The sequence below is a fragment of the Mobula birostris genome, chromosome 12 (genome assembly GCF_030028105.1).
Source record: "Mobula birostris isolate sMobBir1 chromosome 12, sMobBir1.hap1, whole genome shotgun sequence".
NCBI classification, from domain to species: domain Eukaryota; kingdom Metazoa; phylum Chordata; class Chondrichthyes; order Myliobatiformes; family Myliobatidae; genus Mobula; species Mobula birostris.
In genome coordinates this window covers 46,189,576-46,207,271 of record NC_092381.1, presented here as the reverse complement: position 1 = coordinate 46,207,271, position 17,696 = coordinate 46,189,576, and the positions used below count along the sequence as shown (strand labels likewise).

Below are 17,696 nucleotides of genomic sequence, written 5' to 3'. Positions count from 1 at the left end.
CTGTAATGCTTTTTCTTTGCAACCATCTATGAAAACAGAGGAATGCCCCAAAGGATGAACGTCAGTTAAATGTTAGAACCCCTAAGATCCCTCACCGCCCCCGCTCGTAAACTGCAGCAAGTAACAATCCCCCCTCCCCACCGGCAAAAAATAAAGCGCACCCATTACCAGCACTCAAGCGTAAGCTAAGCAATAGCAAAGACACAGCCTTGCAGTTACCCCAAAGACTACATTGCACTTGCAGTTACTGAGGGAATCCTTGTTAGTTTCTTTTCCTCTGCTTAATAATATGCTTAAATTCAGTGAGTCACCATGTCTGATCTGAGGTTGTAGGCAGAAGAGAATGGGGCGCCGGCTGGGCGACGCCGGAGAGTAGTGCACGACTGCCAGCAGGCGCGCGAGAAGGAAGACCAACCCAGCGCGTGCCAGCTCCCCCGCCGACGGCGGGTGAGACAGGCAGGTGCCGGGTGGCTGCGCCTCACACAAATGATATTAATAAATGCAGGAAAACAAGCAGGAATCACCTGTCTGTGCTTACAAGAATGCACCAACATGTGAAGAGATCTAGCGCAACCAAAACAATGCGCAGCAGATTGGTACGGTGGCCTGGAAAATTTGAAATTACAGTTGCATGGAAAATTTGAAATCATTGCGGATTATCAAAGGAACCGGATTACAGGTAGTCGGATTAATGAAGGTCGACCTGTACCAGTCTCTGTAAAGGCTATAGCTTTCATTTTGTTTGATCTCTGTAGAATCCTGGGAGGAAGTGATACAAATTGCAGTATAATTGCCATTTTACAAAACATACTAGTAAAACTTTGTTTTAATGATTAAATTAAATGTAAAGCAGTGCATATTTTAAAATCAAAGGAAACCAATTAGATCAAAAGACAAGACTAAAAGTGAGACTAAAGGACTAATAAAGACTTTAAAAAGAACTTTCAAGTGTAGTATGCTGTTTGGAACATGAAATAACCAGTCACGATTCCCCACATTTTAAGCAAAGAAACCATTATTTTGCTGTTGTTAGTATTAAGGGGAACAGAAACAAGGCTGTTAATAAATACTAGCATTTCCAACTAAAAGTAATATCTGATCATGTAATTTAAAATAAAATATATCATGTGAGAAACCCTCAGAAGTATTTCAGATTGTCAAATCAGCCCTGTCTGCAAAGATGTTGTACATTATTTTCATAAACAATGAAAAAAAATACTTCAGGAGGCATAGACAGGCTAGTGAAAAGTGCATAGGTCACGATAAAATAGTATGAAGCAATTCATTTAGATTGGAGAAAGAGGAATCACAAAATAAAAGGGTTGGTGGAAGAGGTGTGCGTGTCTGTGTGTACACATCATCGAAAGTGGTGAATGACATCTACTGGACCATTGGAGTTATAAATTGAGAAAGAGCGCAAAAGCAATGGTACACCCTTTAATATCACTGGTTAGGCTCCTGCTGAAGGTTGGTGGTCACTTTCAGTCACCTGACTTTAAGGACATCAAAGCCAAAGAGAGAATATTTCATTTACTTCTGATACACGAGGCTATTCTGCTCATCTAGTCCACGCCAGCTCCCAACAAGTACAATCCCATCAATCCCTTCATCCATCCCCATTCCTTGTAGCTTTGCAACTCATTTTCCTTGATTCTTTTATAATTCAACAATGTTAAAGGTTACATTTAAAGCAATCCATTTAAAGCTTCTGACACACCTTTCGTCATTTTACTGATGACTGAAAGTATAGGAATGAAACTGCATTTAGGTGGATTCAATTAGGTATTTTTTTTATGGGTAGAGCACACCTGAGCAATTCTCTATACCGGCAGGTAGATAAGAATGCTGAACTTGTGTGTTACAACTTGGAATGGGCACGAGCAGTTCTCAAGAACTTCTGAACCACATTATATAGCTTTTGATTACATTATGCTCTCAGCCACATCCACAATCCAGGAGAAAGGCAGAAAAGGCACAAATGATTTGAATGCCTTACTCTAGCTCCAGCGAGAGTGAAATCTTGAAACTAAAGTAAATCCAACTCAAACACTCTAGGTACAATACTTAGTGAAAAATGCTTCTGTTGCACTAATGTTTTCATTAAGTCACAACTTTTCAAAGTCTGAATCAAAGCTATAAGAATTAAACATTGATAAATCTCAATCTGCTTGAATACTTCAAATGTCTAATGTCAGAACTGATTTTGGTATTAGTCAAGTAAGAATTCAGAGCTAAGTAGACTCAGTTCTTATTAGTATTTGGATGGCAGACTGCCTAGGAGTACAAGGGGCATTTAAACAAAATTCTGATCAATGAACTCAGTCTCTGTCTAAGGTCATTATACATTGTTATTGTCAAAAGCAGTATTGCAAATGAGCAATGAGATTATTTGTTTGGTGAAATTGATACTTCCATCTATCCATTAACACCATAAAGTATTTTTTCCAGGTAGAAGTTGTCAAGAGTGAACTACTGTGATCTGCCTAAAATGATAGGAATATTTTCACATTTCACACCTAGGTTTCACATTAATCATTTTCATTACAACATTAATCAGCAAGATAATTGATGTCATTTAAATGTTTTTCAAGAGTGCATGAATAACAGTTCTTAAATGAAATATAACTGTAAGACCTTACCGACCACATCTGCTTTCTTTTCCGCTTCTTTTAGATCCCGCTTGGCTTTCCCAAGCAAAGCATAATTTTCACCATTTGATTGTGCAGATGGCTTGCTTGCCTGTGCCATACATTCCATTTTCATCTCTTCCTTTGGTTTCACAGGTAAGCACTCTTTTTCGTTAACAGTCTTTGCACCACTGCTGCAGTGAGAGTTCATAAATTTCCCAGCAGACTGCTGCTGTGACTTGACGTGCTTCTGTTTCACCTTTTCAACAGATGCCATCCCACTAGATGTCCAGTTTCCTTGGTAGTGGTCATGTGTACTCCGTATTCCTGAATTTCTTGAGCTAGTCATACAGTTTGGTACGTCTTGTTTGCTGCCCTTGCTTGGTTTCACATCTGAGCTTTTATCGATGTTCTTTCTGTCTATTTGTTCCCCATTCCATTTTGACTTTTTGTTATTCCAGTTTGAAACAGTTTTTCCACTATCTTGAGAATTGCCCTCGGTTAGATTTCTGGAAGGTTTCTGTTCAATATCATTTTGAACAGTAACTTTCATGTCCTTACCTTCACCATGGACAATGCGAACTGATTTACCAGATTTGTGTACTTCACCTTTTCCATTTTTAGTTTCTTCCATTGTTGTAATTCAAAGTCTTTTCTTTTTAAAAATTAAAATCTCTTAGTCATTTACAGAATGATGCAAAAAAACAAAGAACAAAGTTTTTCCTGAATTCCTGTCAAAAACAAATAATCATAATTATTAAGGATTATATTAGCAATAAATATTTGTATTCCTTTTCCAATGAATATGTTCAGAAATGTGTAAATTGCATTAATAATGAAGCTGGGCTGCTACTTCATAACATACAACAAGCTACTGGCAGTGGAATGGCTCTGTCCAGCCAAATCAAAAATCACAAAATGAGACCAATAAAAATAGTTTACACAAAGTATAACTCCTTTATCCAAACCACTCATTTAACAAGGGAATGACAGGTAATACTGTAATCTCAATAATGACTAAATGACGACTGAATATCAATCCCATAATTTTTAAAAAATATTATTTTGAAAAATCTTTATCAAGCAGCCATAAATCCAATAAGCAATCTTTAAATAATATTCCAAAATAAGGCCTTATTGTCAAATTTTTATCTGAAGGCCAATCCTTATTGTATAAGGAGTACAAAAATTACACCTCTGCTGAACTGGTTCTACACTGACATCAATTTAGACAGTAGGGTGCAAGGCACATTTATATGTAATAGCTTATTTTTCTTGTTAAAACCACTGCTGGTAAAAAAATACTATTGTTCAGCACTACTATCAAGTATTTAAGGAAATGAAAACACAAGTTTAAATAATGCAGAAATTAAAATGCTATATTCAGCTGTTTAGGCAGTATTCAAGTAGAAAGGCTATTGTCAAATCATATCAATGACTTTTCAAGAAAACATTTCTGACCTACTTCACGGCATTTCCTATTCTTATTGCAAGTTTTAAACATCTACAATATATTGCTTCTATAAACAATATTGCAATGATGAACATTTAGGGTTCAAGGAAAGAAGAGCATGTACAGTATTTGTGTAGATAATTGCTGAACCATGACTTCTTAATCTGAGCCATATTATATACAGTTTCCTAACAGGACAGGAGGAAATAAAATCAGAGAAAGGATTGCTTCTGTTCTTAATTGCTGGCCAATAAATTAGCCAATATGGGAAAATGTTGGGAGTAGTCACTCGTGCCCATCTTGTAAAGATTGCTGATGTGTACTCCTGCAGAAAAATACTAGGGAAAGAACCCAAAGATAGTATGAATGAAAATATTATGAAACACTAACTAGATTTGTGAGGTGGCACTGTAGCTTAGTGGTTGTGGTTAGCACAATGCTTCACAGTACCAGTGCCCAGGGTTCAATTCCCGCCACTGCCTGTTAGGAGTTTGTATGTTCACCTCGTGACCATGTGGGTTTCCTTCAGGTGCTCCAGTTTCTTTCCATAGTCTAAAGACCAATCATTTGATAGGTTAATTGGTCATTATAAACTGTCCTGTGATTAAGCTCAGATTAAATCAGGGGATTGCTGGGTGGCGCGGCTCAAGGGCCAGAAGGGCCTATTCTGTGTTGTATCTCAATAAAATTATTCAATTTGCAAGTGGAAGAGTTATCAAAATATAGTTCTAGCTCATCAATTCAAATAAATTTACTTCAAATTGATAGATGTTAAAACAGTAATATTACTGAATGATAAATGATCTAAAGGAGATTTTGTAAGTGATCTGGTTTGATAATTAAGTAGTAACAAAGAGGTACTTCTGGAAACTATTCTTTCAGTGTAATCGCGTCCTGAGCACAAGGGTATCAAAAGCTGGTACGTTTTGCATGGGATCAACTATCTTGATTTTACATATGCTAAAATATGTCACACAGACAAACAGAGATTATAATAAAGCAGACAAAATTTAACAATAATGGAATAAAACCTACCAGTTTCCCTAAATCTGATTCCGATACATTTGATGCAGCCAACTTTTTATACTGCAGCTCCTCCCAGCAACTTTTCTGGGCTCAAGGACAGTAAAATAATTCATCGTGATTACACAACCACTGGGCCACACAGACATGAACTTGCCACCACTAGAATAAAATGGAGAGAGTTGTCTAATATAAATAACATAACCACTTTCTATTTTTAAAAGTAAATAATTTTGTAATTCTGTAATTATTGTTGAGTTATGCTTCATTAAGACGCTGAATTCATGTCTGACACTGTTGCCAGTGCTTCCAGATGATAGTCCACTGTCAGGGTTTCCTCAACCGCTGATACAGCAGGAACTATACTGGACTTTCAATCTCTGATACTGAAGCGTTTTCACTTCTAAACTTTTCATCATTTATAAAAGTACATGAGTACACACCAACCCATTCTTGAAGAACCCAAGTGGCAAGTACCTACATCACATGATACTTAAAAATAAATGATAGATTCAGACAAAAACAATTTCTTAGTATGCAGTTCACCCTTAATAAATGGAACACCACAGCTCAGATAGTCTTGACAGTGTGTAATTCTGAATTCACTTTCTAGCCATAAACCTGCATCCATAAAGTGTTCGAACATAAGTGCAATACATCATTTAATTTACATTTCTAAAATTTATCTCTCAAATAATTTCACTCAAATCTTCAATTAATTGTTGCATGTCTCACATATTGGCGAACTTCTCCAGAACTAAATGGTACTCAGATCGTGTGATTGTGTGTGTGTGTGTGATTGTGTGTGTGTGTGTGTGTGTGTGTGTGTGTGTGTGTGTGTCCATCCAACCGTCCGGTAAAAACAATTAAAAGGTTTTTAAAAGCACCTTACTAAAATGCTGGCAATGCAAATATAAAAGCACACCAAATCTAAAATTCTGTATTGACGAGCATCTTGTCAGAAAGAAACAATATAAAATAAGCAATGTAATGTAATAACAAATGCTTCTGTTTATTCAATAGACCATTAAAGAATAAATAGGTGCTTGTAGAGGACAAAGCTGATGGTGATAGAAAGATGGTAAATATACTACTTCCTTATGGTAATCACAAGCACTCATTCAAAATTTGAAAACACTAAAAACGAAGTTGAATTCTGAGACAAGATAAAATAACCCATGCTGTTCCTTTGTTTAAGAAGGGCAATGGGGGTAATTCACAGAATTATAGTTTTATCATCCTCACCATCAGTAGTAGGGACGTTTTTGGAGAGAACTCTTAAATTTTCTCATATTTGGAAAAGTAGTCAACGTGGTTTTGTTTAAAAACGCAAACAACAGGAATTCTGCAGATGCTGGAAATTCAAGCAACACACATCAAAGTTGCTGGTGAACGCAGCAGGCCAGGCAGCATCTCTAGGAAGAGGTACAGTTGATGTCAGGACGAAGGGTCTCAGCCTGAAACGTCAACTGTACCTCTTCCTAGAGATGCTGCCTGGCCTGCTGCGTTCACCAGCAACTCTGATGTGTGTAACATGGTTTTGTGTAGGTAGGACAGGACATAAATTACAAACATGATGAGTTTTTTAAAAAAAAGGTGACCAAGATTTTATTGTATTTAGTGACAGAGCATAGAATACACCCTACTTGCTCCTTTGAGCAGTTCCGCCCAGCAACCCACCTAGCCTAATCACAGGACAATTTAAAATGGCAGAATAAACTACTAAACATTGCATCTTTGGGCTGTAGGAGAAAAACAGAGAACCTGGAGGAAACACATGCACACACAGGAAGGAACATACAAACTTGCTTACAAAGGACGCTGGAATGGAACTCCGAACTCCAATACCTCAAGCTGCAATAGTGTCGTGCGAACCACTGTGCTGTCATGGCAAGTAATAAGAATAGGGGAGTGGATGCTGTTAAGGTTGGCAAAGGATACAGCAGGATACAGACACTCACTATGTACTATTGGTTTGTCAAATACATGATGAGCCCTCTATTATCAGAAAAATTGTACAAGTAATATATGTTGTAACCAAAACAATCTTCTACCAGGAAATTCAGAAAGAGAAACTGGCTGAAGGGTAGAATTTAACTGAAAAGTTATTCTGGATAAAAGTAGTATGTCTGACTAAAGTTCAGAACTTGATTTTTAAAAAAATATATCTACACCCTGGATCGATATGTCTTTTCAGCCCAACAAGAAAAGCAGCCTCATTCAAATTAGTCTTGGGAAACAAAATGATCCAACTAACACTTCCAAAAAGAATAGCTGAAAGGTTCAAAGTACCAACAGAAAAGATTAATGATAAGTGAAAGAGGGCGGTGAACTTGAAAGAAATAAACAAATGAAGCAAAATGACAAAAGTAACTGGATAAAAAGCTTGGCAAACAGACCTGTTGATGAGGGATACCCAAAGCATGAGATGTTTGACTAGAAAATACACACTGCTCCAACATGAAATTTTTCATGCAAAGAAGAGTTCAATTAATTAGCAAAAAAAAAAGATTAAATGAAATCTCAAGGGAGTTTATGAAAAATAAGATAAATAAATAGGAAAGGAATGTATGAAAATGAGGTACATCAGGACAGCTCCCGTACGGCTAAAGGACTTCTTACATTCATACAAAAGAGTGGATTTAATATATCATCTGAGAAACACACTTCAAAATTGCAACATCTCCTCAGCAATGCATTGGAAAATTAGCTTACATTTTAGTACTCTGGGTTCTAGAGCGGGACTTAAACAATTCAGAACCTAGAGACAAGAATGCTACTAATTAAACCAAAACTAATACTTACAAATGAATACAGTAGTGAAGTGAGAATGAAATATACTATAAAAGGTTTATGAAATCTTGAAAAAAATAAAACACAAAATGGATATGTCATTGTCTATTATAACATAGATATTCAGCTGCCAAAGGAAGTTAAGATGATGTTATATAGTCCCTAGCCATAACTTCTCAATTTGTGAATATGCTGAATTATTCTGCTCGACTGGACAGCAAAAAATCCCTCTTTTTCAAGAAGGATGAAACAGGTTTTTCTCATTGTAAACAAACACTTAGAATCGATAATGTGAGATAAAATTTATAAATACATTAATTAATCAAGAATTGGCAATGTGACTTTGTTGAAAGTGACTGACTGCAGAAAAAGGCATTGCATTTGTTTTCTTTTGTCTTCTACTTTACAGTGTGAAGGGAAGATACAATTCACTGTGCACTTCAATCGTTCCATCCATCCTGGTTTTTGGGTTGGTTGCTGCACAGTAAGTTTATTATCCTAACACTGGGAAACTTCCAATATTCTGACTCTTCAGGAACCCCAAAAGTTCAGCATCGAGCACACTAGGTGCTGACTCCAGTACTGTCTCTGATACACTGTGGTGCTGGTTCCAATGAACCTTCTGACATCCCAAAGCTCCCTTTAAAATTACTGGAACTCCAGATCCCAAGACCCACCTGGCTCTGTTACGCAGTACTCTCCTGAAACTCAGCTGGTTCTATTCCTCATGGTCCATAACATTTCCCAGTATTTTTTCCCAGATTCACTGGAAAATTCATTGTTCTATTGCATAAACATTGAAGGAAAATGTGTTTTAATTAAACTTTTTGTGAGCATTAATAGGAACAACACAAATACTCCAGAAACTCTGCTGATCTGCACTACTGGAGCACTGAAAATCTGCACCACTGTTGTAGGTCAGGTCAAGGGTGGTGTCAAGTCAACATACAAGATGGAGACTGAAAATCTGGCTGAGTGGTGCCACAACAACAACAACAACCTCTCAGTCAACATCAGCAAGACCAAGAAGCTGATTGTTGATATCAGGAGGAAACTAGAGGATAATGAGCCAGTCCTGATCAGAGGTGGAAAGGGTCAGCAACTTTAAATTCTTCGGTGTTTTACTTTCACAGGACATGTCCTAGGCCCAGCACACAAATGCTATTAATACCTCTACTTCCTTAGGAGTTTGCAAAAATTCGGCAGGATACCTAAAACTCTGACAAACTTCTACGGATGTGTTTTAAAGTCTGTCATGAGCCTTGTGGCCGATGCTTATGCTGATTTCTGTGGCGTGAAGCGACTTGAGAGTACGAGACTCCCCCCCCGCCCCCCCCATGGATAGGACGCCAGTCTATCACGAGGTTAACCCCCGCACTTGGCCATGCGCCACACACTATGGGTGTGTGGTTGAGAGTATATTGACTAACTGCATCACAGCCTGGTATGAAAACACCAATGCCCTTGAATAGAAAATCCTACAAAAAGTAGTGGATACGGCCCAGTCCATTGGGGGTAAAGCCCTCCCCACCATTGAGCACATCTATCCAGAGCGTTTTTGCAGGAAAGCAGCATCCATCATAAAGCATCCCCACCACCCAGGACATACTCTCTTTTAGCTGCTGCTTTCAGGAAAGTGGTATAGGAGCCTCAGGACTGACACCACCAGGTTCAGAAACAGTTAATACCCCTCAACCATCAGGCTCTTAAAGCAATGGGGATAACTTCACTTGCCCCATTACTGAAATGTTCCCACAACCTATAGACTCACTTTCAAGGACTCCTCATCTCATGTTTTCAATATTTCTTGCTTATTAATTTATTGCTGGTGTTGTTATTATTATTTCTTCTTTCTTTTTTGTATTTGCACAGTTTGTCATTTGCACACTGGTTGTGCGCCCTGTTGGTGCAGATTTTCATTGATTCTATTATAGTTATTGGATTTCAAGAAGATGAATCTCAGGGTTGTATATAGTAACATATATTTACTTTGATAATAAATTTACTTTGAACTTTGGCCTGGCACCGAAGTCCTGAGCAGGCTGGACTGAAGTTTTACTGCACTGTTGTCTCACCACCTTCTGCATGGATCACCTTGAGTACACACACTCCATCTTCAACAACTCGTCAATGTAGTTAATGCAGTAAAGGTAGTTTATATATATTTTCTAAAGATGTCACAGAGAGGCTGTAGAAGATTGAGATATGTTGCAGAAGAGGAAATAACATTACTTATTGGTGACATACAAGAATGCAGATGCTGGAATCTGAACACACAAAATGCTGGAGGAACTCAGTAAGTTGGGCAGTACCTGTAGAGTTTCAGTCAAGACCATTCGTCTGGACTGAAAAAGGGAAGAAACAGTATAATAAAGTGAAAGGAAGGAGTGGAGTAAAAGCTAGCAGGTGACATGTGGATGTAGGTGAGGAGACTGATCAGATTAGGGTGGGAGAGAGTGGGAATGATGTCAGAAGCTGCGAGGTGATAGGTGGAAATGACAATGACTGAGACTCGAACATGTCAACTGCAAATTATATAAATAATTACTGTAAATATGGTTCCGACTGAAGAATTGGAAGTATGGTATCTCATGGGTTGAGGAGCATGGTAGCATAGTGGCTAGCATTAACACTTCACAGTGCCAGCAATCAGGGCTCAATACCTGCCACTGCCTTTAAAGTGTACATACATTCTCCCTGTGACTGTGTGGGTTTCTTCTGGGTACTTTAGTGTCCTCCCACATTCCAATGACACAAGGGTTAGTAAAAGTTATTAAGTTGTAGGCATGCAATGTTGGCACCAGAACCATGGTGACACTTGCAGGCTGCCCCAGCACATCCTCGGACATCGCTGGTCATTGACGCAAACATCTAATTTCACTGTATGTTTTGATGTACAGTACATGTGACAAATAAAGCTAATCTAATCTCTATAATATGCAAAAATGGCACATGTTCAATCATGTTAACAGAATGTCATTACCAGAATGCACGTCACTTGATTGTTTCTGAGAATGTTCATTCTGAAACATGTTTGGTACTCGAGCTACCTTGCCTTGGTTTGGTTTGAAAGTAGTTCAAGGGAATCAAAAAAGAAAGAATCTTAATTATCAGTCCAAATGGACAGGAATGATTTGATTATCATCGTCTTCTGGGCCTCCTTTATTCTAATGAGTTAGTAAATGAAAAGTCAAAAGAATCAGTTAAGGCTGTCTTTTCTTGAGTACCTCTAAAGAATCTGGCTATTATTGGACAAATGATTGCAGGACAACAGTTTCATGAAATCTAATCAGCAATTTTACTACTATTTGTTGAGGAAGAGGAGATAAATGATAACAATGGGAAAAGAATGCTGTACATCTTAGCTAACACCAAATTTCAGAGCACAAAATTTCACAAGTTAGCAACAGATTCCAAGAACATAATATGGGTGCATATATTTGATTTACAGGCAGTACAACAAATATATTTCTCAGGAAGAAAAGGGCTGTCCTAAGTGAAGACTGAATATTTCCTAGTTTCAAAGAATATTGACCTTACTGAAAATTCTTAAATATTGTAATAGGTGCTGAGTGGCTCTTTTCTCTAGTTGGAGAACTTTCTGCTTTGGGTTATGATCTCAGGGCAAACGTTAGCCTTTTAAGATTAAGATTAGCTCCTTCACTCAAAAGCTTTTGAATCTTTGGAATTCTCTGCCACAGACAGAGATGGATCATCAGTGAATGAATTTATTTCAAACTGTGACCAATAGACATTGATATTAAGAGAATTAAAAGATATCGGGGAGGGGGTCAGGAAATTGGAGTTGATGTGGAAGTTCAGCTATGATCTGAATGAATGCAGGGCATGGCTGACAGACCATATGGATTACTCCAGTTACTTCTTCTTAGTATTTGGTTTCCCCAAGCCGAGTCAGAACACAAGTTATTTTGAGTTTTGACTTTCTCAGCAGTTTGAATAACTGCATAAATTTCCAATTGCAAGTAGATAAAGTTCAAGCAAACAGGTGACTATATCAACAAAGTAATAATTTATGATAATGGCTCATAAATTGCACCAAGGTTTTGTATTTATATGAAATAAAACACTCTTTAAATACTCGGCCATTGTAATATTTAAATATCAGAAGTTAATGCAGAATGTACTTTGGTCTTAAATAGTAATATGGACTTGGGAATGTTGAACACTGCCTTTCTTCATATCAGCAGCACTGGTTTTATTGCTACATTGACAGTGATGACCAAAGCACTGGCTTTAAATATTGGATGCCTCCACTGGAGGCTTGTGCAAACGTGTCCTGTTTTATCTATCAGACATGAGTTAGGATCTTAGACTGTAAGACATTGGAGCAGAATTAGGCTATTCACCCATTGCGTCTGCTCCGTCATTCCGTCATGGCTTATTTATTATCCTTTTTAACCCACTTCTCCTGCCTTCTTCCTGTAACCTGGCTAAACAAGAACCTATCAACCTCTGTTTTAAATATACCCAATGACTTGGGTTTCAAAGCTACTAGTGGCAATGAATTCCATAGATTCACCACCCTGTGGCAAAAGAAATTCCTCCTTATCTCTGTTCTAAATGGACATCCCTTTATTCTGAGGCTGTGCCTGCTGGTCCTAGACTCCCCCACTATAGGAAACATCCTCTCCACATTAACCATCTTGGATAGAAGTTCAGAACATAAGTCTTAGACAGCTGAAGGCAGAGTCTTCACCAATGGTGTTATTAAATAAGGAGATATGCAGAAGACCAGAACTGAAAGGCCTAGATATTGCAGCATCTAATTAAGAATACATGAGTTCAAGGAAAGATCAGAAAACTCTATTTTAAAACTCTTGGCTTGAACTGTTAAAACCATATTTAGGAAGGAGTGACATATAAACAGGATTCAATGGAAGTTGGGCCCTAAACAATGTTTTGGATGACTTTAAATTTATAGAAGGTAGAACAAGTGAGGCCAGACAGAGGTAATTAAATTTGGTGGTGACAAAGGAAACAAAAGCAAGGCTGGGGACAGGCAACATTACAAAGGTAGACTATGTAATCTTACATATGACAGTCATAAAGCACAAATCTCAATTCAGTTTTAAATAGGACAGCAGTGTTGCCAACAGTTTGGTTCACTTTCCAAAGAGAGGAATGGAAATCAGCAGCTATAGAACATGGCATATGCCAGGGATCCAAGGTGATATATTTAATTTTCCCAATACTTAATTGAAAAGAATTATGCTCATCAATAATGGATTTTTAAACAATCTTAAAACTTGCACTAGACTTGTTCAGACATATATTTTGAAAATGGCATTTCTTAAGACAAGTTTTTAAAAGTTATGGAAACACTATAATGGAAATACAGCTGCAAGAAAAAGTTTGTGAACCCTCTGCAATTACCTGGTTTCCTGCATTAATTACTCATAAAATGTGGTCTGATCTTCATCTAAGTCACAATAATAGACAAACACAATGTTTAGTCATTCACAGTCCAGCCTAGAAAAAGTATGTGAACCAATGTATTTAATAACTGGTAGAACCTCCTGCAGCTGCTGATCGGACTTGCACAATGGCGAGAAGCAATTTTAGACCATTCCTCCATATAAAACTGTTTCAGTTCATCAACATTTCTGGGATACCTTGCACAAACAACCCTCCTCAGGTCATGCCACAGCATCTGAATTCAGTTAAGGTCTGGACTCTGACTTGGCCAATCCAAAACACAAATTTTCTTCTTTTTTAAACAAATCTGTTGTGATTTACTCTTGTGTTTTGTATCATTGTCTTGTAGCAGTATCCAAATACTATCAAGTTTCAGGTGACAAACCGCTACCCCAACATTCTCCTGTAAAAAGTCTTGATACAATTTTGAACTCATTGTTCCCTCAACGATTGCAGCTGTCCAGGCCCTGAGGCAGCAAAGCATTCCCAAACCATGATGCTCTTTCCACCATGCTTCACAGTTGGGGTGAGGTTTTAGTGTTGGTGTGCACTGCCCTTTTTCTTACAAACATAGTGGTGTGCATTTCTGCCATAAAGTTCAATTTTTGTCTCATTTGTCCACAGAACATTGTCCCAAAGGTATTGTGGAACATTCAGGTGGTCTTTTGCAAACTTGAGATGTGCACAATTTTTTTTAAAGAGAGCAGTGTTTCTTTTCCCATGGTGTCCTTCCATGAATATCATTCTTGTTCAGAGTTTTACTTATAGTGGACACACAAACAGAGACTTTAGCAAGTTCCAGCAAAAGACCTGTTATCCCTGGGTCCTTTTTCACTTCCTTCAGCATTGTACATTGTGCTCTTGGTGTGATCTTTCCAGGATGCCCACTCCTAGGAAGATGAACAACAGTACTGAATTTCCTCCATTTGTAGACAATTTCTCTTAATGTGAACTGATGAACACTCCGGTCTTTAAGAAATGCTTTTGTAGTCTTTTCCAGCTTCATGCACCTCTGCAATTCCTCTTCTATGGTCCTCAGAAAGTTGTTTTGATCAAGGCATGGTTCACATAAACAGATCTTTCTTGAGAAGAGCAGGCTCTGTCAGTAACCTGACTTTATGTGTCTTTTTATAAGGCAGGGCACCTCCACAATCCACACCTCCAATTTCATCTCATTGACTGGAACACCTGACTCCAAATAGCTTTTGTAGATGGCATTACCCCAGAAATTCAATACTTTTTTTGAACCTAGACTGTGATTGTTTAAATAGTGTACTCAGTTTTGATGAGAAGTGCAATTGTTCGTGTGTTATTAGTTTAGGCAAGTTGTGTTTGTCCATTATAGTGACATAGGTGAACATCAGACCACATTTTATGAGTAATGTTGAAAACCAGGCGATTGCAAAGGGCTCGCACACTTTTTCTTGCAACTCTACTATATCTTTTGTTTGAAATTCAGTATCAATAAAGATTATTGAGATTCTTAAAAGTTCTGAGAGGATTATAAAAACTAATGTGGGTGCTTTAAGGGAAAACTTATCAAACATTGTATGATGGAACACCATTAATAACGTCAAGAATTTGAGACAAATGAATTAGTTTAAAGTTGTCCTAACATGAGGTTCAAAATTACACTGGGGGCTAAATGGCTACATTATTGGTCTCAAATATTATTGTAGAATAGCTAAGTCAGTCAATATTTAGAACTTACTTTCCTTAACTGTATTGTCCATTTACTTCTCCATGTGAAGGGGCAGTTTTCAGAATTTCAGTCTAATAATCATGCTCTCTTCTTGCTGCTGCCATCAGAAAGGAGGCACAGGAATAGTTATTACCCCCAACCATTAGGCTCCTAAACTAGAGTGGATCACTTCACTCATGCAAACATGAACTGATTCACTTTCAAGGACTCCATATAACTAATGTTCTCAATATTTATTTATTTTTCTCTCTTTTTATGTATTTTTTGTATTTATGTATTTTAATAATAAATTTACTTTGAACTTTGATCATTCAGATATGAGCCTTGACAATATACAAGGGTTTTCAACCAGAAAGTAAATCAAAATATTAAAGGACAAATACAGTATTCATGTGTAACAAATTATGGTTTGAAAGAAAAAATCATTAATGTTGGATATGCTGATTCCTAGATTGTTTATATAAGATTACACAATACCAGTCCAATGCTTACACCAGCTTTCATATGGTGTATATTTCCAAGCATGTCAGAGGTGTACTGCGTGCTCATATTTGGTATGAATCATAAAATTATTAAAAATACACAAATACTATCATTACTAATTTTTGACATACTTAAATGACTTGCCTTCTCTTCCTGGCATTACTATTTTGCAGGCATATAAAAGCTACAAAGCTTCAAAATTTTCCAGATAGATATCCAACATACAGAATATTACCTTTTTCTTTGGCATTTTATAAGGAGCAAAGATCAGTTGTACAAGTAAACAAAGCAAAATTACAACATTGATCACTGTAGTGGAAAGTTGATTATTTTATGGTTAGGGCAATAATAAAAACAGACTCATATTAAGGGAGACAAAGAATAGTCAAACTAATTTTCCACAATAAATTATAAAATGGAATATTTTATGTTGTTACATATTTTTGACAGTTCTTCATTATTAAGATTTAATCAAATACTAAATGTGGTATTAAATATATACAAGAGGTCATTACAAATTACACTATTTAAAGAATGGAATAGCATTCACCTATCGAGAGACTGTCAAATTAGACATTATTTTGTTTTTTTTAAGCAAAACACTGATAACTACATTGGTAAACAATTCTTCCCACCGTCAAGACGCAAACACACACACAAACTCTACCATCAAGCAATACCAAAGACGCACACTTTTCATTATCGTTTTTCTTTTCAAAATGCCTCACATGGCTTGCAAAACGCTTGTATTATGCCATTTGCTGAGTGTGTGCTTGTGAGTGTTTTAATCTCATCTTAATGATACTGATAAAAACTGGAAAAATTATATGTGATTACGCGAAGGAAAATGAAGATTTGTCAAAGAACTATATTAAGGTAGGCCAAATTAGTCTGCAACTATTATTCCGGAGTTCCATTTAATTGCAGTTGTGTGTGGGATAAAAAGTTGAAATACATGGATAGGTTGTTTCTAACAGCCAAAAATACCCAATCTGTAAATACTAACACCACCAGATAACACCCAAACTAAACGAAACGAAAGCAAAACTCATTTTATTGAAGATATCGCATTAATAAAGGCATTAATTTTAAACGGGTTCATTTTGATAAATCTAATTCAAATGTTATTTCACAATCCCCGTCCTTTTTAATAAATAACGTTCAACTTAAATGCATCAAATACAAATGATTTTGTCAATGACATGTACAAACAAAATATGACAGGGATCCCTTAAAGGCAACGTGCCCGAAAAAATACTATTACCCCCCCATCCACATAAACATTGCAGCTGAACGTTAGTAATATTGTTTATCGTGTGAATTACGGTCAGGAATACCTTCTGGCTGAATTATAATCTCAGGGCCGTCAACACTTGTGACTCACGCGGTGGCTGTGAGATACTCAAATGGGAAATAAACGTCTGGGTCACCTCTGGAGACTGTTCCTAAAATGCGATCAAATACCGAGCGTGGCCGGTACCCTCCCTCCAGCGCTTTAAACCTGTCATTGGCCTAAACAAAATGACCGAAAGGGAAACCCAACAGCCCTGTTTGCGAATCGCGCTCAAGACCTCTCCGATTATCATCAGTTCACATTTTTAAAATTTTAAATATACCTTCCGGCCCAGGCCTCGGATTCTTACCGGCAAGATCGGCCAGCACTCCACAGCACGTCCCACCATCTATTTAATCGGATGAAAGCTCCCGACCACCAGCAGGCCGTTCACAAAACAAACCCAAAGCACGCAAACGCGTTGACACCTTCCGGTGGCGTCACAGATACAAATTCTCCGCCACTTCACAGAAAACTACAAGTTCCGAGAGCCATCGCGTCTGCTTGTAGCCTCCGAGTGCGGAGAGTGGTGGCGGCGGCGACAATTGAGCTGCGAGGGTTTCCGGGATTCCAGCGAAGGCTCCGTTGCCCTGGGAACATAATGAGTATCACCACCAACTTCAAATATTCTTCGACTATTTAAAACTCACTCGTTAGGTTTAAACAGATGGCGCTTTCGTGAGGCATTACATCTGGCTGAGTTCCTGTTGTGGAGTTCTACCCCAACAGGTGATTAGAATTTTAGCTTGTGTTTACGTAAATCAAATCCTTCAAGATTTCCCAACCAGCTTACAACCTGTTTGAAAAGTTCAGCACTGGAATGTGGCTTGTGTATCAGAATCAGGT

The 17,696-nt window shown here is 37.6% G+C and overlaps 1 protein-coding gene across 5 annotated transcripts in view; it reads right to left on the bottom strand.

Moving 5' to 3' along the window:
* The window catches only part of LOC140205890 (terminal uridylyltransferase 4-like), a 72,071-nt gene extending 54,813 nt beyond the window's left edge, over positions 1–17,258 (bottom strand). The window contains exons 1-3 of one of the 5 annotated variants that reach the window (XM_072273734.1): positions 17,134–17,258; positions 5,116–5,265; positions 2,640–3,358 (exon numbers count right to left, since the gene is read on the bottom strand). In XM_072273734.1, coding sequence (XP_072129835.1) covers positions 2,640–3,261 — 622 coding nt within the window. In that variant the 5' untranslated portion in view covers positions 3,262–3,358; positions 5,116–5,265; positions 17,134–17,258. The remainder of the gene's footprint in view (positions 1–2,639; positions 3,359–5,115; positions 5,266–17,133) is intronic. The other 4 variants (XM_072273733.1, XM_072273737.1, XM_072273736.1 and 1 more) reach the window with 4 other exon arrangements.
* Between the last annotated feature and the right edge of the window lie 438 nt (positions 17,259–17,696).